General features: G+C 43.3%; 1 protein-coding gene across 2 annotated transcripts in view; it reads right to left on the minus strand.

The window, feature by feature from the left end:
• Positions 1–210: 210 nt before the first annotated feature.
• Positions 211–22206, minus strand: part of Rai14 (retinoic acid induced 14) — a 118630-nt gene continuing 96634 nt past the window's right edge. The window contains exons 6-18 of one of the 2 annotated variants that reach the window (XM_050139038.1): positions 20009–20066; positions 19152–19222; positions 17128–17234; positions 16066–16244; positions 15805–15833; positions 14706–14792; positions 13643–13729; positions 10671–10725; positions 8887–9005; positions 5328–6833; positions 3856–4005; positions 2756–2821; positions 211–2021 (exon numbers count right to left, since the gene is read on the minus strand). In XM_050139038.1, the coding sequence (XP_049994995.1) occupies positions 1944–2021; positions 2756–2821; positions 3856–4005; positions 5328–6833; positions 8887–9005; positions 10671–10725; positions 13643–13729; positions 14706–14792; positions 15805–15833; positions 16066–16244; positions 17128–17234; positions 19152–19222; positions 20009–20066 (2592 nt within the window). In that variant the 3' untranslated portion in view covers positions 211–1943. The remainder of the gene's footprint in view (positions 2022–2755; positions 2822–3855; positions 4006–5327; positions 6834–8886; positions 9006–10670; positions 10726–13642; positions 13730–14705; positions 14793–15804; positions 15834–16065; positions 16245–17127; positions 17235–19151; positions 19223–20008; positions 20067–22206) is intronic. The other variant, XM_050139039.1, reaches the window with a different exon arrangement.

Raw genomic sequence — 22206 nt, forward strand, 5'->3', positions numbered from 1 at the left:
ATGCCCCAAACTGGCCTGAATGGAACAGAGTTCAGGATGAACCCAGGAGCCTGCAGGCAGGATGATGTCATCTTATGTGGAATGGCGGGGACAGCTCCCACTGGTCAAGGATGGAGTGGGATGTAAAAACCATCACATCCAAGCGCTATTAAACTAATCAACTGGAGCTATAGATCTGCTCACAAATACACCGCAAATAGACAAAAGGGATGAAAAAATGAACCAGGTTTATTTTCTGCAAGAATTTCTGAAAATTACAAAGATAAAAATGCTAAACTACAGCATATATCTTTTCAATATTTAACCAGAATACTTGTAATAAATATGCATCCTGAAACAAGAAAAAGGCTACACGTTGTCAGGCATCCTACAAAATGTCTCAAGTTTTACATTCTGCAGCATTCCTGTGGGGGTGGGCACCAGGGGAGGTGGCTTTGTAACTCCTTAAGTTCTGAGACAAATCCTTTCACATTTCTTTGGAGCACTTTTGAGAAATGCTGAACTGTAAATTAGACAACTTAAGAAAAGGAACACCACCAACCTGAAGCCACTTTTGTTTGGCTGGCTTTGGTCTTTACCTAATACAGATGAACTCAGGCAGTTCAGCCGTGCGCCTCAGAGCCTAGGCAGCCCTGCTGTCCACTGAACCTGTCAGAGTGGGCCTCCACCCTTAGTAACATACTAAAAGTTCTACATCCCACTTATCTCCCTCATGATCGGGGCCATAGGAGAAGCTGCAAGCAAGTCAAACGTTATTTTAACCTGAAAGTCAACAGACATATTTTCCCCCAAGACTTCTGCTGTGCACCATGTTACCACGCCGGGCATTTACTTTCAACATGGAAACACTGGCTGGAACTAACAGTCGTCCCAGGAATCATTTATGGGCACTAGAGTTTGGGGTGTTTACAGATAGCCAACTGGCAAAAGAAGGACTTCATAAGTAGACTAGAAAATTCTAGGGGTACTGTTGGCAACTCATGTTGAGTTTGGAATATATAACTGGCCCTCTGCTATAGCTGAAAATTTTTGAGGAAAAAGTGACATTTTTAAGAAATCTTAAGCATGGTTATCTAAAAATATTGTTAATATAATCTAATCTCACTTACTTCGGGGTTTAGCTATGAAAACATCTTTAAATGCCAATAAAAATATCATAGAGAAAAAAAACCTTTTAAAAAAGTTGAGGTTAGGAACCATGAGGCATTTCTTTTGGCTGTAAACACACGGTTTACTGTCCTTTGCTGAAACACAAATATTTGGATTTCCTGAGCTTCATGGATAACAGCAGGAGTCAAGTTTGCATAGGAAATTTGTAATATGTTGATTTACTTAGAAACCTTTAAGAACCATTCACCCTCGGATTGGAACTTGTATTTCAGTTAGCAGTTCTCACCAAACTGTGAGACCAACAAAGAGAGCAAAGACATGTAAGGCAGCTGGAGGGAGAAAGATGGAATCTGCATTTTTAAATCCACAGGATAAAGGATCTTAAATACTCGCTTCTAATGTTATTCTAATTTGGTAAGAAATTAAATTGCGGTTGGGGAAGGGAGGGAAAAGATGCTCCCTCATACTGAGTGGCATGGCCCAAAGGCAGAGAGCAAGCAAGGACTATGCACCGTGTAACTCAGGAACATCACTCAGATAGCCAGGTACCAAGGAAGGTAGGGCAGAGTTGGGGGGCGTAGCTGATCCCAGCTGTAGATTCTGAAGAGATGACAGGGACTGTCTGTCACCTCTGCTGGTTTGAAGTACCCACGCAGTTCTGAGGAGAGCATCTTCTCCTGGGGCTAGTCCCCAGAAACCTCTGGAGAAGAAGCTGCGCTAGGTCACAGTGCACACCATGGATAAGAACAATGGCAGTGGTCGGCGGCGACAACTCCAGATCTAACACAAAAAACAGGCGACAAAAGGGGCGGAGTCCTGCCAAGGCGTCTGCTTTACTTCTTCTGGGACTGGTTTTTACACATGGTGAGTATTTGCTTCAGAACTCTCTGGACATCTTCATCCATTTGGCCCTAGAAACGTCACACGGACGATACGCATTAGAACACTTCCTTACATCTTGGCACCTTCTTCCCTGAGGAGCGAGATGGCTGAGACTCAGCCTTTTCCTAACTCCCCACAGTGTTCAGAAGAATATCAGTGCTACCAATTCTCACATTTCCATGAAGAGTTGAATCAAAGAGAGCTCCCTGCTTCTCCTGTGGGAGGCGACTAAATCTACCCAAATCCTCAGTAAAGGGTAACTGTGGTCTTAGTTGTGTGAGCCCAGCTAGCCAGAAGCAAGCACAAGGGCAAGGCAGGGCTGAGGGGTATCTGAAGACACTGGCATCCTTATTAAATAAAGCCTGGGTCTTCCTGGTAGGGAAAGACAGATACATCTTTCTTAGTGATAATTCCCCCTAAGTAAATAATGAACCCACCACCAGTAGGCAAGGCATAGGCTTGACACAAAAATCTTACCCAAAAGGCATTCGAGGTTTCCCCAAAAGGAGACTCCTCTCATTCTAGTCCATGTGCTAGTCCAATGGTGGTACTCTGTGCAACACCTCCCGCCCCATTTATTACTGTTACTATTGAGACAGGGTTGCATGTAGCCCAGGCTGGTCTCAAACTCGCTACGTAGCAAAGGATGGCAATGAACTCCTGGTCCTCCTGCCTCTACCTCTAAATTTCAGGGATGACAGGCGTGTGACATTGCTTGGCTAGGCTGACAGATTTCTTCAGGATGCCGCTGGGGTTACCATACCTGAACAGCATACAGAAGATGCATTCTATAAACCGATATGACCTCCTGGTGTTGTTTCTTACATTCCTGAAAGAGACAACCTGACATTACTAATGAGCTTGGGGGGGGGGGGTCTTTGAAGATGCAGATGTTACGTAGGAAAAGCTGTCACTCAGGTGCTACACATCTGTCACTCAGGTGGACCACTCAGGCGGTACACATCCGCATCTGTATGTTAGCACAGAAAGCTTCTAGATTTGCTAAATTCACTGGTTTGTTTCTAAATGCTTGTCACTATTTTAGATATCTCAGTATGCCAATGCTAGAAGAACAGCTGTGGACAAAGTACTTATTACCATCCCAATTTAACACACACACACACACACAGAGAGAGAGAGAGAGAGAGAAAGAGAGAGAGAGAGAGAAAGAGAGAGAGAGAGAGACACTGTAAGTGAATGCCTAAGAAAATAGATGAAAGGCAAAATGAAAGTATTTCAGAGTTGTTGAGCTACGGGTATACTTCATTTTTAAGAGATTTTAAGTTGTTTATTTGTGTTTAATTTGCAAATTTATAATTACTAAATCGTCATTCACTTAGTTGAAGATAAAATCTATTTATTTTTAATGGAGGTACTATACACAGATAATGCCGTGTAGTCCTCAAGAAGCTCAGCTACTTAGTTATCTGTACCAAGGACACAAACGAGGAACAGTCTCAGTCTCAAGGGTCTTCATGACTGCTGCCGCTACAATCATTGCTCCGTGTTAAGTTAGAACTACAGTTTCCCCCACTGACTGTTCCTATGGTCAACACCCGCCTCCCACCTAATCAAAGAGAATGAGTCCCTTCTCTCTATTAAGCAAATGGAAACCATAAAATATGAGTTACCTAAACAAACCTACACATGCTCATCAATACCCTTTTTCCTCTCCTCACCAGCGTCAGCATCCGAGCTAGCTATCCCGTTGCCACGCCTGAAGCTTTGATGTTCACGCTCCAAGGCTGGTTTGAGACGGTCTTCCCGTGTAGCTCAGGCTAGCCTGGACTCACTACGCATCTCAGGCCATGGCCAGCTGAGCTGGTATGCAACTCGAGAGGCCGAGAAGAGAAGCACGCTCACCGTTAGCTGGTTCTGGAGCTGTTTCACCTGCTGCTGGAGCCCTTCCAGCTGCTGGCTCTGCCTCTTGGATGAGCTTGTGGAGTAGGAAAGCTGTGAGAGGCTGTTGAGGGCCTCCTTCAACTTCACGACTTCCTTCGACATCTCATTTATCTGGGGAGAAAGAAAGATTAAATTAGTAGGCTAATAATCTGTCTGCAGAAGCGAGATTCTAGAGATTTCTAGGCCTCCAACATTATTCATTTCTTTGAATCGCTGGTCCAATTCGCGTTTTTTTTTAAATTTCTTAAAGGAAATCGTAAAATAAAGCATAACAAATTCAGACAAACCAGTTAAGACCTTTGAGTCTGTGCCATTCAGATAAGGCCCGTTGTGTTTTAAGTGTACGAGGGTAAGAAAAGCTACAGCACCAAAGTTCTTTTCTTACTTTGAAAGGGGTGCAGTAAAAATATAGTACACTGTTCAAATACAGATCTGCCACATCTGCCTTGTGATACAGGGAACGTTAGCTCGTTTTGAATCCAGAAATGTTTCTTTATCATCTACAAAGCCAAATACTCGGAGGGCTTAACTCCTAGACTGCTCCTTAAAGCTCTGCATGCTCTCCCATCGAAATGGACAACCAGTCAGTCTAAGAAGCCCTAACCCCTCTAGACATCTCACTATAGAGTGAACTCAATTTCTCACGTCGCCCCAGCAGTCCCGGGTGAAAGACGAACAGGGTTCTAACGCCATTCAGAGCATAAGGGAGAAAATCCAGGTACAGGATGATCCTGAACTCACTTCTTTTTGCTTCCTTCCATCCTCTGTATCACACCCAGAAGCACCTCTAAATTGCTGGCTCCCTACAACCAATCACTCTATATCTGTATACCTCTGAAAACCGGGATCGGGGAAAACAGCGTTTGCGGTGATTCGGGTGGCAAGGAGACCCGTCACACTAGTCCTGGATCCCTAATACTAGCTGTACTGGCTAGCTCTCTGTCAACTTGACACCGGCTAGAGTCATCAGAGAGGAGGGAGCCTCAGCTGAGAAAAACGCCTCCATAGGATCAGGCAAGCCTGTGGGGCGTTTCGAGAAGGATCACAACAGCAGCAACCTGAAGACACTAGCAAAGCTTGTATTAAATCATTAATGTTTCTAATTTGTGTGTATGAGTGCACCTGTACTGATGCGTTTTCAGATTAATCTTTAAAAAAAATCCTAAATCCTTTTTACTTGAAAGATAGAGTCTTACTATATAGCCCAGGGTAGCCTTAAATTTATAAGTGCTGGGTTTACAGGTGTCTATTGCCATACTTGGCTCTTCCTGCTATGAATGTGGTTTTGGTAATGGCGACAGACAGGCACTGAGCCTCTGAGTATTCATGCAGGTTGTTACCAACACATTCTGTAAAGGTTTAGAACAGGAAAATTGGAAGGGCCTTATGAGGACTCAGTGCCAGAAACCTAACAGCAAGGAACCTTCACCGACCTTTTCATCTTTATCCTCCTCCAGCTTTGAAGAGGTCTCAGAACATCTTTTCATCCCTTCAAGTTCTTCCTGAGCACGCTGGAATTTCTGCACAAGTTCAGTCACTTCCTGCTCTTTGGATTTCAAGAGGGTCTGGATGTTTTCCTTTTCCCTCTTCACCTGTGAGACCTCACTTCGAACCTGGGCGACCTCCGAGTGGGCTTTCTCTTTCTCTCTCACCGAATCCTTTAATTTCGTTGCTAGCGCATTGACTTCACTCTCTAAGGAGGCCTGGAGCTTCTCATAGGAAGCCTTGGGGACCATGGCGTCGGTCATGGCAGCTTTCTCTTCCAGGAGCTGCCTCTCCAGCTTTGTGACTTCGGCTTCCTTGCTCGCAAGGTGCTCTTTGAGGCTGCTTATTCTCTCTTCCATCTCTTTGGCCGTTGTCCGCAGCGTGGTTATCACCTGCAAGTGCTCTGTGATGGACACAGAGTTCTCCTTGTGAGCATCGACCAGCTGTTTGAGCTGCGTCAACTCGTGCAACACTTTGGAATACTGCGACTTCATTTCGGACAGTGCTTCTTCCGCTTTCGCCCTGGACAGGTTTTTCTCGTGCATCAGCCGCTCATGCTCGGCTTTGTGGATATATTCAGCTGCATCTTCTAGAGATTTCCTCTTCCTATAATCCTCCAGCTCTGCCTGGGCTTCTTTGTACAGCTGCGACAGCTCGCTCACCTGTTTATTGAGTTCATCTATCATCCTGTTCATGGCCTCCTTCATGTCCCCAGCGTCATCAGGGGCTTCCTGTGGCATCTGACTTTTGAGCGTATCTTTTAGTTTCATGATTTCTTCTTGGGCCTGCTGGTACTTCTCAAACAAAAACGTCTTCTCCTTATTCATATTCTCGATGACAGCGCAGTAGGAGCTTTTGATCTCCTCACACTCTTCTGCAGGTGGCTTAGTGGCCCCAGCCTTCTCTTTCTCCGCCAGCTTTGTTTCCAACTCTCTCACCCGCTCTTTATTCCTTGCACTTTCTTCCAGCGCGTTCTGCAGGTTCTGCTTTAGAATGCCAACTTCGCCATCAGCAACCCCCGGCTCTCGGAGTTGCAAATAGCCATCTGCACTCTCATGGGAGAGGAGGCCCAGTTTCATCTGCTTCTGCGCACTCAGGACTTCTTTCATGGCCTCCTCGTACTTGATCTGAGTGTCTTTGAGTTTCTGGCTGAGGTCAGAGCCGTTCTCTGAAATCTCTGCGCTGTTCAGGCACCTCAGGTCTGTCCTCTGGGACTGGAGTTCGGCCTGGAGCTGCTGCTTCTCCGCTTCAGAACTCTCCAATTGCCTCTGCAAAGCTTGCAGACTGTCTTGTAGCTGCTGGATTCTGACATCAACATGCTCGACAGGTGGCGATGATTTGGCATCTGAGGAAGGGGCTTCACTAGACTTGCCCAGGGAGGGGGCCAGGTCAGTCTGAGTGGAATGGAAAGACTCAAAGCTCAGGTCTGCTTCAGCTTCCTTGGGTGACTTGGCCTGGCAAAGAAACAAGGAATGACAGTTACACTAAGGAGTGGCTAGGTGTGCACACTGGAATGCGAGGGACAACCTGAGGTTTAGGTATGGATGAGCAGGGTGATCATTCTGCATGTGTTCTCCTGGATCACGTAAACACGTGGTCTGTGGCACTGGAGGCAGACCGACTGCGCACGCTTACTCCGTGTTCTATGAGCACAGATCATTTCTGTAATTTTAAAACATTTTAACTGCTTCATCTGTAGAACCTCCAATTGAAATTTTTCTATTTTTCTTTGTATTTATATCATTTCAAATTTTTCTTTGTTTTTTTTTTTATCATTTCAATTGCCCAAGGCACTGCATAGTTATTTTCCACCAGGTTCTTAAGATTATTAGAGATCAATTTTACTAAATCAATGGCTATTACTATATACATTACAAAATTTAAGTATAACATTTCAATGTATAAAGGTCTGAATGAGGAGGTGGGCAGGAGGATATGGACAAGGGGGGAAAAGGACGAATCGGTAGACAAAACTAAGGATGCATGAAAAAGTCATATTTATTTAATACGCTTATTAAAAATTATAATCTAAAAATAAAGGTTTGAATACAGGTGCCCTCCATGAATGGATAATGCTCCTGCCAGAAACAACAGGTTATTAAATGAAAATCCCAGAGCCAGCTGTATGGAATACCTCCCTCTGAGTTCTTAATCGTGAACTCTGTGAGAACAATAAGGACCTGCCAGGCGTGATGCTCGTAGCTGGATTTGAAGCTTACTTCTCAGTAGGAAGCTCACACTTGGTCTGTGAACATAGGCCCCAGGGGTAGAGAGAACCTACTACTATTGTCGAGTCTTGTTAAATAATCACAGTCTCAGTACTCATGTCTAGACACATGGATTCGTCACAGGTTAGTGCTGTTCCCCGTCCTCATTAGAGGAGCTTCTTATTGCGGGTGGATGACAGTTAATACAGAATCCATAACTAGACAAAGCACAAGGGATAAGGGACGGTGGACTGACTGCTCAGCCCTAAGTGGACATCGATATCACCTCCTTCTAAAGCTCAGAGAACACCGTGGAAGAGAGAGAGGAGAAAACCTGAGCCGGGCTGTGTGCTGGTAGCGCACGCCTTTAATCTACAGAGCTAGTTTTCCAGGACAGCTAGGGCTACAGAGAGAAACCCTGGGGGACGGGAGGGGGGAAAGCTGGGGGGAGGGGGACAAACAAAACAAACAAACCCTTGAATCTGATTGGCAGACATGCAGCAAAAAGACGTGAAAAAGCCACTGCATTTGGGAATGCACCGAAGATGTGATTATCTGCACAAGACCCACACAAGGTTGGGCCCTTCAGCATTTCATTCAGGGCAGATAGGGCCCATGAGGCCCCACCCCTTCCCGAGGGACTACTAGCTGTTAAGGATTGTTGGAGGAGGAGGTGCCATTTTTTTTTCTTCAGTGGTATAACCACTGGTACAGTTGCTCTTGATCCAGTAAATAACCTCCTACCTAAGCTTCTTGCAGGAACCTATAATTAAAATCTGTAGGTTTTCACAGAAGAGATGAAAGCAGGAGGGAGATTTGGTGGAAGTGGGCTTCAGCAGGAGGGGGAGGGGCTTGAGAGGGGAATGGGAGGGTGAAAGTGACCAACTATATAAATATGTGAAACTATCAAACAACAAAAAAGCAAGATATAGTATATATAAGCATGGAAATATAAAATTTATAGATGAAAAATTTCATAGAACATTCTGTGTATACCACATATATATACTAACTTAATTTATATAAATTGTATCTATATTCTATATTTAAGTTTTATGTCACTATACTTATTAAACTATATATAATTATACATAATTTAGCAATTTCCAAAAATAGAATTAGTGAGCACTGTTAAATAACCTGAAACCATTAAGAGTTTTACAGTTAACTATATTGGAAAAAAGAAACACGATACAGGAAAAGAAGAAATGTGTAGCTATTTAAAACTAAATGTATCCCCAACTACCCTTGAACACACCAATACTTTACAGGATAGCCTGTCAGCGATATTTTTACCAACCTGCAATTTATCTTGTAACTCCTTGTTGTGTAAGGTAAGGGAAGCGACTTTTGCTTGCAATAGGACAAGAAGATCCTGTTGGTCAGCCTCAGAACTTCCATCCAACAAGCTGTCCGCACCTTGGAAGAAAAGAAAGGAAATGTAAAGCCGTGTCTGAAAATCGCAAGTGCTTTTCCTCTAATTCCTCTGCAGTTGGGCAGAGGGACGGCGGCTGTGAGCTGCCAGTGTGTCCCTGCTGTGGAATCGCTGGCACAATGCTACAGGACACAGCTGCACAGCAGGCTGTGGCAGTTGGCAGCTCTGGGTACCTGCCATTCACCCCAAGTACCACACCATGAGTGATTTTCACTTCTCTTTGTCCCCATGTCCCAGGTGTGAATCCTTTCAAAGGTCTCTCTGCATCTGGTTTATCTCTTACCCTGATTACTTCAGGCGTCATCACCATGCTTGGAAACGCTGCAAATGACTCCCCAACAAGTCTCTTCCTCCCCCACCCCCTCCTCCTATCCCCGTCCTTCCTGGTGAAATGGAGCCTGCATGGGAACACATATAGCCATCCAAACATACAGAGGTTGGGTCATTTCTTTGGTTCAATTAACATGTTTCAATTATTCTGTCTCCAAAAACTATCTGTAGGTGGAGCAACACCTCTATGTCTGTCCCAAATCTCTGTTTTCAGGTTTATGTGATGGGGGATATCTGACTGTTGTTCAACCCCCAAAGGGGTTGTGACCCGCAAGCTGTGAACTGCTGAAATAGGTGTTTTTTAGAAGTATCCAATGTAACATTTATTCAGTTATATCAATTGATTTTTTACTAGGAATTGGAAAATTTCATTTCTAAAGTTTACAAATCTATCCACATATAAAATGTACAATATTCTAAGGAACTGAATGTTGAGCCAAGGGGACGTTTGAAATCATACACAATCATTGAAATATAATTCTAAAGATACTATATTCTTTGAGACACAGTGAGTCTAAATATCAGCATCTTCTTTAAAAAGAACTCATTCTCTTTTTCCTTTTTGAGAGAGGGTTTTACTACACAGCATAGAGTAACCTCAGAATTGTGGTCCTAGGAGAGACTTTTAAAAGACACATTGGTTGACGCCTGCCATGGTGAAGCCACTGGGACCATATTGTTTACTGGCAGGTGCTGTCTTTGAGTATACTTGGAGCCTGTGGTGTTAAAGTTAGGTTGTGGTCATAGCATGTTCCATCTGTCTTGGGGACAGAACTTGCTGTTTCTCTGGAATGAGAATGTGGTGCTGTAAGCTGAGAGCTTAAAACCTATGGCCTGCATCTCAAAACAGTGTAAATGTATAAGATAAATACACAGACTACAGTAATATGAAAGCTTATTTGTAACCCACTAAGTATTAAGATGGAAAGCAGGTCTAATAACTGCCATACTTCCTATGGGAGGCACTAGACATGGTATCTGAACCTGTCTCCAACAGTAAGGTGACCGGAAACCGTGAGTCCTCTAGGCAGTGTCCCTATTCCGCGAGTGCTATTCACAATTACAGAAACTACTCATTGATAGTGACAAATGATTTTCTTTTTACATCCAAACTTTAACATGTAAGTTAAGGCCCCTTGCGGTGCAGACAGCACAGCCTATGCATTGCTGGCAGTCTGTGCGGGGGGGGGGGGGGGCACGGGCATGGGCTGGTTCTCACGACCTGGCACAGAGTGTGTGAGTGGCCTCTGTTCTCTTTACAGAAACATGTAAAACCTAAATGTGGTCCAAGGAAGGAAAACCAGTTCTCCCGTCCTCACCTGTGGTGCTGTCGCTCAGCCTGTCTTTGTTTTCTTGTATGGAACTGATCTCAGCCTGTGTGCAGAAACGCAAAACGACATTGAAAGAATTCCCCTAAACGTGCTCACTACACGTTAAGAACCAAATCGCCTTCCCTCGGTGAGCTGCTGAGAGAAGAGCCGTGCTGCTCGACTGCAGAAAAATCTCACAGGAAAACAGTTACAAATCTAGGCAAATAACAGACACAGGGACTCGATAAAGTTTAATTCTGAAACTATCAGCAACTGCGGAGTGTAATTTTGAAAACAACAACCCTCAGAGTAACTTTAAAGGAACTTGATCTAGTTATATTTTATATTATAGTTTATGTGGCAGCCCCCTTCTGGACCATGTCCTAAGATGTAGCAAATACACAGAGAGAGGCACTATGACAATCAAGACTTCTGCCAATCATCCCCCCTTGTTTCCCTAGCCCAACCCGGCTCAGCCTGCTCCATTTGCAGGCAGCCAGTACTTCCCTTTTTGCGTTTTCTAAAGCTGCTGTAATAGAACATCACATAGTAAGGGTATCTTTGTGCCGGGCCTTTCCTGTTCATCGTGACGATTTTCTACTTCTGGTGCTGTCTACACGGCAGATCATCCCTTCCACAGTTTACTATCAAGTGATATTCTCTCATACAGATGATTACCTCTGTCCACGCAGTTATTGATGACATTTACAATGTTCCCAGCTTAGAGATAGCGTGAATAAACGGTGACATTTAAGTATATGATTTGGTATAGGCAAATATTTCCTTTCGTTGGATAAACACCACTGGGCTGGAGCATATGGTAGGTGCACACTTAACTTGTGACAAAATTGTCAAACATACAAAGTATCTAACATTTTACAATCCCACCTCCAGAAAATGATGGGTCTAGTTCTACCGTAATACACTCAAGAATCCCCAGTCTTTTTAAGCTCCAGCCATTCCAAATAGTTGTCATTTTTAAAAAATCTTGTTTTGTTTTGCATTGTTTAGGAATTAGATTCTATCTTCCTCTTAAAAGTTACAATTCGTGGTATCACTGGCTGGAACGCACTGCCCCTCTTGAGCCACAATCAGATTAGAAGACACGGGGACACTAATAACAGGATCAAGACTTTCTTGTCTTCCCCTGCATAAGTGTTCATCTTAAAAGTTTATTAATTCAGCCTGGTTAGAGTGAAGGAAGTGACAGAGAGAATGGGCTTCAGAATTCATCTATAGCATCCTAAGTTGAAGGGTTGTTGGAAACGCAACCAACCACACAAGCTTCATCCAAAGTACAACTCCCTAGTGGTTGTTAGGTAAACAGACACTGACTAGATACCTTCTCTTTTTAAAACACTTTCCAAACCCATATTCATGGAATGGGTGCAATAAAGTCTACTGGACTTTCTAAAATTCCTAAAACAACCGCTTTTATAGTCATGAAAAAAACTGTACAGCCACGAGAAAGCAGGGTTCCTGCTGCTTTGGTTCCCTTATGTCAACTCAACTTTGTAAGAAGATTAGGTTGAGGTAAGCACTGTCTCTTTAAAAACAAAAACAAAACAAAATAAAAATGTTTAATGATTGTGATTATGTTGAGTTGTGTATGTGGGGTGGGAAGTGCGTGCGCGTGAGTACAAGTGCGTGCAGACTCCGGCAGTGGGTGCCAGATCCCCTGGAGCGGCCTGACGTGGGTGCCAGGAGTGGAACTCGGGTCCCTGCAAGGCAGCACCTGCTCTGAACTACTGAGCCGTTTCTTCAGACCCTTACTCTTCCTTTTTCCATTTTTTTTAAATATACTTCATACCTGGAAAATTTTGGATTTGTAAGGCAGTTACACAGAAGTTAACATTAACAGAAACAGGATAAAGATACTACTTTTTGACTGTGTTCATAATATACTTGCCAAAATGGAGATACTAGCACAATAAATCACTGTTAGCTAAACTGCAGCAGTCCTGTATGAGGTACAGCACTTTCCCCACCGGTATCCTTTTTGTCTTTACACAAGGAGGATGACCTGAGTCTTAACACACCAGGCAAACATGACCACTGAGCCAAGTCCCTGGGTTCTGATTTTTTTTTTTTTTTTTTTTTTGAGGCAGGGTCACATTTTACAAAGCTCAGGCTAGGCATGAATCTTCCATATACTGGGTTGGCACTGATCTTCTGATCTCTGTGCCTCCGCCTCTTTAGCTGGGTACTTCAGGTACCACCACATTTGTCTCAATTAATGTATTTTTTCTAACTTAGTGTCCAATACAGGATGCTTTATTTCATGTAGAGAATTACGTGAGATGAATGCTACCAACCAGAAGGAGGTAATTTATGCCACTGTCATTTTGGTTTTGGCTAGAGAAATGGCTCAGTAGTTAAGGGCGGCTGCTGCTCTACCAGAGGACCTGGGTTCAATTCCCAGTACCCACAGGTTGTATCAGTGTCTGCAACTTTAGTTACAGGGGAACCCCCGAGAATTCTAGGGTAACAGACCCACGTTACTGCCCCCAGCCTTCAGTGCATTCTGGGGATCTGATCTCAGCTCTTCATTCATAAGTATCTTATCCACTGAGTCATCTCCTTAGCCCTCAGCAACTTTAAAGATTAAAACACATTGTGAACTCAAATCATTGTGTCATTTAATACAGCTCTTTAATCCCCCCCTCAACATCTCCCCAAATTCTTCAGTCTTTTCAACTCTAAGAACCACCATTCTACTCTCTTGCTTCGATGAATTAACGATTTTACATAAACATCATTTATCTCTTATTTAAAATTATTAGTAAATGTGATTTATTTTTTTCTAAACTTTTTTTTATGTTTTCCATGCCAGAAAAAATAATCAAGGGGCTCTTCGTGGTGAAATGTCATGAAATAGTGACTCAAAAGTGTAATCTGTTTTGCACAGTATTGTATAAATGAAAGCAAGGCCATCCGCTATCATAAATACGGTAAGAAAGTTGAACATAGAAAAGGAATACCTTGAAGGGTGCTTCAGCAAAAAACACTGATTCCTTTCCCGAAAGTGGTGTGGAAGTTATTGATCTCGGAGAAGACACATCACTCAACTGAAAGAGAAAAAGAAAGCCACGAATAACGGGCGTGTCTTCAAGGCCTGTCTTCCGAGTTGCTGAACAATCCATGGCTTAATTCCTGTGGTTAGATCTAGCAGTAGGTATGGAGAGGTTCATTCAACTCAGGAGTAACATCCTCAAGGCAGTCCAGCTGCTTCGAGTATTTCTGAGCGCTCTCAGAGTATAACTTCAACCTAATGCTACTATATTAACTGCATCAGCCTTTAGAATCTATAGAATTCTGCTGTGGGTTAATAACACTAATAATGGATGTGCTAACATATTTGTAAGCGTCTGACAGATTCAATAGTCCTCCCACTAGCTTATCTTTTTTTATATCCTGTGCTTGTCTTGGCAATAAAAGCTATCCTGTTTGTATTTGATATTTCGTATTTTTGTACTTGCTCCTCTATGTATGTATGTATGTAGTTGCTATTACGTACTCAGAAAAAACTTTTAATATTAGCCACCCATAAATGTAGTAAAAAAGCAAATATTAATATCTTAAGTAACTAACTAAAACCCGTCACTCTCTAGTCCTCGCTAGCTAGCCATCCTCTCTAGAGCTGTTCACATGAGCTAATGACAACCCGAGACCATCTTAAGGAAAAGCTCCAGTCCTAAGACTAAGAAATTTCCTTGAGATTAAAAAAAAAAGGATAATGCTAAATTCTAATTTTAAGACAAATGAAACCCACAATATTCCAGCTTAATAACGGACACAGCCATTTACTGTGCACGTGCGAGCATGCATGCGTGTGTTCCTCTGGAACTCCAACCCAGGGGCTCACACATGCTAGGCAAGTATTTATTACTATGCTACACATCCAGCCCCACAGACTGAAACTGAAAACTACTAAGGGAGATTTGGAATGTGCGCTTAGGCGTCAGTGGCGCAGCCTCCCTCTGGGCCCAGACACAGAAGGACGGCTGCTGGTTTTGCTTGTGGTTCGTTCGCTCTTGATTTTACCTGGGTAGGACTGATAGGAGGTGGTGGAGCTTTGCGTTTTTTTGGAGTTCCACTTCTTTCTGAGCTTATTTTAGAGACTTGATCATGCTGAAAGTTATCACAGTCCACAGAACGGAGGTGGGTTAGTTATGTTAGTAAAGTCGGAGCGAGTAGCTGCAGCAAACACGAGAACAACCTGCTGACAGTCACACATTCCTAGCTGCATCAAGGTCTGAAACACACTGCCCGCATGACAATAAGGAACATGCATTCGCTAAGTTTTCTTCCCAGCAACCCATGCTTCGACGGCAAGAAAGTTTAAAAACCAAACCAAACCAAACGGATTAAGGTGGTGTGCAGAACTGGGAAAGGATGACGACATGCCTATCAGCCACAGGGCAGCACCCAGAATGCATTCCGAGTCAGCTTTCCCTCTTCAGGCAGAGAGCACTCCGCACCTCTGCGCGGCTCCCATTCACCCACCACCCAACACCCCGCTTTGAAGGAACGAGAGCTTCATATGCAAAGGTTCCTCATAAGCAACAGCTAGCACATAATAAATCCGCTGTAAAATATCTGCTTTCTATGACTTAGAAACCGCGGTGTATAAATAAACAGAGGAGCCAGACATACAGAGAGCCCGCAGGCTTTGAGGAATAAAATTCCAGTTAGAAAATGTCTCTCTCGCTACCCCGTGTAACACCAATGGCAGTTTCAAACGCTGCAGCTAAAATTAAAAGGCTGAAGCTCTTATTTTTCACAAATTCGTTAACAATTTTATGGGTATATATATTCACCCATAGGATGTGATATTTAAAATATTTTCATTTAGTTTCAAGATTTAGTTGCACCACAGGTCTGTTATTACTGCACTTCATTAAAAAAAAAACAGTATAAAGTACATACTTTTGAGACAATATAATAAAATGGTTAAAAAATATTTGCCACCATGTAACAATGGATTATTCACTCAAAATTACGTCAGTCTTTTCTTAAGAATTTTCAACCCAGTTTTTAATCACTGCCCTAAGGAACCACAGCATTTATTCTCAACATTTTCATATTGTCACAAGCAAATGTTAAAAAAATATATATAGCATCTCATTCCCAAGATAAATACCTGCTTTGGTTTTGTTGGGGTCTTTAAATCTAAAGAGAAAGAGTGAAGAAAAAAAAAGACTGTAAGAACCATAATGATTCATATCTTTTATAAATTTTGGGTGGATGGACACACACACACACACACACAACATTCAACACTTCACCTTCAAGCATGTATCTAGAAGAATAACAACACATCAGATTGCACGAATTCCTGGATCCTTTCGGGGAAAATGAGTGGATAAACTTAAAACAGCATTGGCTGTTTTCTTTTACATACCAGCATCCTGAGAGATTTTTGATAATAGAAGGCTTTGAATTCCTGCGTTCTCCGAGAGTTTGGAATAATATAAGGCATTGTGTCCAAGAGAGTCTACCAGGTTCAGGTCGGCACCTTTTTTAATTAAGGCTTCCACAGTACTAGAGCTGCCAGCTTCACAAGCGAGCATGAGAGCAGTTCTAGAGAAGAAAAGGGACGTACGGTTAGAATGCTTTCCTGAGACACGTTTGTCTTGAAAATAGGAAAGGGGATTAAATACAGTTAAACCTTCAGTCATCTGGGGAACAAAGTGGAAAACCGTCAAGATGAAATAAGGTGGTGTTTTTAAAACTTTGGACTAAATCAAAACGTTAAACTCTAACTAACCAAACAGCACAGACAGTCTTCCATACATGGTTTACAATGACAGAATGTCCTATGATTGGTGTAAATACCAAGCTTGTTTTAGAGGCCGATTCTTCCACCTCTAGTATTTTAAAGGATATACATTATTAAAATTATTGCTGTTTTAAAACAGGGTTTCTCTGTATAGCCCTGGTTGTCTTGAAATTTACTCTGTAGACCAGGATGGTCCTGAACTCAGCAATTCTCCTGCCTCTGCCTCCTGAGTGCTAACATTAAAGGCATGTGCCACCACACCTGGCTTTAAAATTATTATTGTTGTTATTATGATTATTATTGTTGTTTGTGAACCAGGGTTTCCCTGTGTAGCCGTGGCTGTCCTGGAACTCACTAAATAGTCCAGGCTGGTCTCAAACTCAAGAGATTCGCTTGCCTTTACCTCCTGAGTTGCTGGGATTAAAAGTGTGTGCCATCACCGCCCAGGTTAAAATTATTTTCAAATACACTCAATATATCTACTTTTGTTTTGTTTAGGAGGAAAAATAAAATCGCAGGAAATGGCTTATTCAGTTCAATATTTAATTAGTTTCATTGCAGAGTCTTAGTCAAAACAGATTCTCAATTATCAGGAAGGAAGAAAGTTAAAAAAGGAAACCACTTTACAACATTTAAAAAAATGGGTATCTCTGAAATTATGACTTCTGCCTTAACTTGCTGTACCTTCCATTTTTGTCCCTGGAATTGACATCTGCTCCATGATCCAAGAGAAAGTGACAGACCTCACTGTGGCCATTTTGTACTGCAACAAGCAGGGGTATATTCCCATCCTAGGAGAAAAACTCAGATTGTAACTCCAATTCCAATACCAGGACTGCAATACCTTGTCCTTCCCACACTGTTCTCATGACTTGTACCGCTAGGCTACACTTTCATCTGCAGTGAGACTCCATGCCCTCTTAGGGCCACCCTCACACTTCACCGTAAGTCTTACACAATGTCACCGACTTTAGCTTTTCTCTAGAAGCCCAGCTATTTGGGTTGCCTGCTCCATTACCTATCACTAGCTCTGCCTGGTAATGTAAGAGAGAATACACACTAAGTGTGTTCAGATGAAAGTAAGTGGGGGCTGGAGAAATGGCTCAGCGGTTCAGGGCAGGCGCTGCTCATGCTGAAGCCCTGAGTATGATCCCCTGCACCAACGTGTAGGAAAGAAAGACCTGACTTGCTCAGTATGTCCTGTAATTTCATGCATGCTGCACCCCCCAATAAAAATATATGTTAAAAAACTTTAAAGGTTAAAGTAAAATTACTGGGGTGGAGAGACGGCTCAGGGTAAGAGCGCTTGCTGCTTTTCCAGAGTACCCAGCTCATAACCAACCACCTACAAATCCAGTTCCTGGGACCTGATGCTCTCTGACCTCTGCAGGCACCAGGCACGCATGTGGTGCACACACATACGTGTGGGCAAAACACTTTCATACATAAAATAAATACATAAATAAATAAACAAAACACCCCAAGCCAAAACAAAGCAATGACAGAAATATTCCAGACTTTAGAATATGGGGATTTGGGACCAGTTACATAAGAAAGTATCCTGGGGCCAGGACCCAAGGCTACATATGAAATTCATTTGTGTATTTTTTTTTCATATAAAAGACCTTGCAGTTTACACATTTTGGCCATGTATATGAAATACAAGTTTCAGGCTGTGGCGTATTGGGGACTTTTGGAATAGAGATGTTTAACCCTATACTGAGGTTCAGAAAGTATACGTGTATTTGCTTGATGAGGGGCAAGTACATGCAAGTCAATTTTCATGCTATAGCAAGTCATTAAACTCTGGAACCACATGCCACAGGCACATATATGTATTCTTGTGATAGGCTAGTGGAGTCACAAAGACTAAAAGTTCTCTTCAGAGAACTTGGAAAATTCTACTAAGAATCATCAAAGGTGATACTATGAAAAAAAAAAAAACACAACAGAATTTCTAATTAGGTATCTCTGAAGTTCACACGGATTGTCAACTTGAGGAGATGTGGACTCACTTTGGTGACAAATCTACAGACATCTGTGGGAGGGACTTTCTAAATGAGGTGAGCTGTGTTAGGAAGACCCACTGTAACAGCCAGAATGGAAGAAAGCAAGCTGAGAAACAGCATCTGTTCCCCTTAGCTTCTTGACTCTGGAGGTGGTGGAACTAGCTCCCTCAAGTCCCTGGTGTCCTGACTTCCCTGCCATGATGGTCTGCACCTTCAAGGTGAGAGCTGAAATGAACCCCTCCTTTCTTAAGCTGCTGTTGTCCCATACTTTGTTGCAGCAACAAGACAAGTAACATACAAAATGTTCTATTTTTATAAACTGAGACACGAAGTTTTTTTTTTTTTTTTTTTTTTTTTTCAAGACAGGGTTTCTCTGTGGTTTTGGAGCCTGTCCTGGAACTAGCTCTTGTAGACCAGGCTGGTCTCGAACTCACAGAGATCCACCTGCCTCTGCCTCCCGAGTGCTGGGATTATAGGCGTGTGCCACCACCGCCCGGCTAAGACACGAAGTTTTATTCACATTTGGGTTAATGGTAGAACACAAATATATACTTAGGATTGACATATAAGACTATTTTGCCAAAAAAAATAAATAAAAAATTCTGGTTGTAAAGAAATAAAATTTTAGCAAATACTAAGGTCTTTAAGGTCTCTCTAGAAACCTGCACCCCATTCTCTCAGCGTCCACGTGATACATACCGCGTCCTTAAGGTTTATGGGGCTCTTGTGTTCGCAGAGGACCTGCACAGCTTGAAGGCATCCCTGTGCCGCTGAGGAAGAAAAAACACAAGCCGTCACAGACAACCCAGACACCCACTTCTAGGAAGGAAGAGTTCACTCTCTGGCCAGCAGATGCACAGCACAGAAGAGAGAGGCTAGGCCACAGGGGTGTGAAAACACTCGCTTCACTTCAGCCTTAGCCAAAGCTACAGCCACCGACTCCCAGTACCTGGAGGCAAGCATTTGATTTAGCTTCTCACAGGACTTGGCTTTTCTACAATAAAATTAATAAATAAAATTAATTATATATTCAATCACCCCCGTGAGTTTAATATTAACATCTGTCACTCGAAGCTATGACAGAAACCAAAAGTAAACAAATACAACTGGCCTTCATTGTGATCCCGAAACAAACAAACAAACAAACAGACAAACAAAAAGCAGCGTCTTCTAGTCCTGAAATCCACAACTGCCCATTACTACTTTAAAAAGGAACTTTAAGTTGATTTAAAAATCTATACACATACGCACGCACACATATGCACGTGTACTTAGTACTAGAGCTTAAAACCAGAGCCTTGCACATGCTAAGCAGGCCCTTCATTACTGAGCTTACTTGCAGCCTGAGTTGAATATATTCGCCACGGTACTGGCTGCAGGGCAGCAAACCAACAGTAGGGGCGCTCCTTAGTAAATCTGTGTGTGACTTACAAATGGAGTGACACGGGGACCTTCTGGGAGCTACAGAAATCAGCCCCATGAATAATAGAACAGCAAGGCGAGTGACAACGGAAGTCTCCTAGAGCAAAACAGACGAATAAGAGAAAGCACGGTACCTGCGTAGTGTAAAGCTGTCTTCCCAGAGTTGTCAGTACTGTCAGCTGGGCTTTTGTACTGCGAGAGAAAAAGAAGTATCTTAAAGTAACTGCACAAATACCATCGAGTCCAGCCTTTCCCTTCAAGCATCACGTATTCGGAAGGGCACACACGTGTGTAAATCCTACCTTCTGAGCTCCTTGGCCCTACAGTCCTTGATGAAGAAGAAGACACATACCCAAACAATCAGGATAGCAGCTATGGTCACCCCATTGCAGATATGGTCCTTCACCCCTCCCTGACGTCATCTCTTCAGCCCCATTGGCTAACACACACGCTCTATGAGCTCCTGTGTAGATCTTGTATTTTCCCATTTCCTCTGTCTCTTCTTCTACAACCAGCTTTCTCTGAGTTACCTACACAGTCCCTGTTTCCTTGCCTCCCTTTCACTTCTGAACCCACAGACGGCAGGTAATCTGCCCTCAGGATTCCACAGTGATGGCCCAAGTCAAGGTCACCAGGAGTCTTGTAGTTCCCACACATCTGTCCTCTGACAGCTATTTGAGCAGCAGCCTACTCTTTCCCCAGATTTCCCCTTCTTCCTCCTGAGGCTATCTGTGTGGTTCAGCCTCTTGTAGTTTCCCCCCCCACTACCTGACCAGCCCCCTCCTCTAACAAACACACAGTCTCACACTTGTCGTTGCTGCTCCCCAAAGCTCTTTTCCCAGTACTCCCATCTGCACCTACATTCAGATGTCAGTGACCCGACAACAGCAGTGAGCGTTACACAGGTATTGTGCATCAGGCTCTGAATAAAAACGTGCTTTAAGTCTGCTCACAGCCCAAGCTGGATGACTATCCCTGCAGTCATCTTCAGTGGGTGATGTGGGATTCCCTTCTGTATGCTGTGAACACCATTGACTAATAAAGAAACTGTCCTAGGCCTGCGCAGGACAGAATACAGGTAGGCAAGGAAAACTAAACTGACTGCTGGAAGAAAGAAGGTGGAGTCAGTAAGAAGCCATGAGGCCCCTCTGGAGACAGATGCCAGAACTTTACCCAGTAATTTGCAGCCTTGTGGCAATACACAGATTAATGGAGATGGGTTAGTTTAGGATATATGAGTTAGCCAGAAATACGCTTAAACTATTGGCCAAACAGTATTGCAAATAATATGGTTTCTGTGTGATTGTTTCAGGGCTGAGCAGCCTGGAACAAACAAGCAGCCTCCTACAACAAGTGGAAACTGAGGTATAAGTAAATTAATGAATTGCTTGAATTATGGCAGTGGTGAAGCCAGAATGTGGACCTGCTGGAGCCTGGATACTTATTCATATACAAGTATCACCTGTGTGTGCCCAGGCTTGAGACCCCACTGCACCTGCCCGACACCTCTGGTGTGATCCCTCATAAGCACCCGAAAGGCAAGTTTTCCACTCCTCCATGCCCAGCTCGTTCCTCCCTGAGTTTTTATGATCTCTGTGACCACCAACCACTATTGGCTATTTACCCAATGAAATAGAAACTGAATTAACTTTGATTCCTCCTCCTCCTCTTCCTCCTCTAAGCTCTTACCCTGTAGATCCTTTCTCCAAATCACAAATGAGAGACACCTTCTTCTCTCTCTCATTATCTCCATCCTAGCCCAGGCAGCGTTTTCTCTCATGAACAGTTAGTCTAGCCTCCAATGGGTCTTCCCGATTTGTTTCTTCCCATCTTAATCCACTTCTCTACCCCAAAGAATCATCCTATAAAACTCTATGTTACCGTCTGCCATTCACAATTCCACAGAGGACTTGGGATTATTTAGCTTGCACTTCTCGACATACTGGGCCCTGCATTTTGTGCCACACAGTTCCTCACGCCTTTGCCTCAGACTTACTAACTGGCTTTCTCCCCACCCTGGCCAATCCCTTGCCTACCCACGCCCTGTGTCTTGCTGTTCTGGTTGGAATGTGTTCCACTGGTTCTCTGCACACTGGAGATCTCAGCTTAAACATCGCCTTCTCTTGAGGGCTTCCCTAGAAACCACCACTTTCCATCTTAGTGCCCTGGAATTTGTAACACACGTTTCTTTCCTTATGAACCAGACTGTGCACTGCACAAAGTCAGCAACTGCGCTGCTTGCTGGTAGATACTTATTGCTTAGCACCATGCATCGTACCCTGATATAAGGGAGGACAGGAGGACTTACACAGAGAAGGGAGAGATGTCATTT

The sequence above is a fragment of the Alexandromys fortis genome, unplaced genomic scaffold (assembly GCF_014885135.2).
Source record: "Alexandromys fortis isolate MF-2015 unplaced genomic scaffold, M_Fortis_MF-2015_v1.1 scaffold_37, whole genome shotgun sequence".
NCBI classification, from domain to species: Eukaryota; Metazoa; Chordata; class Mammalia; order Rodentia; family Cricetidae; genus Alexandromys; species Alexandromys fortis.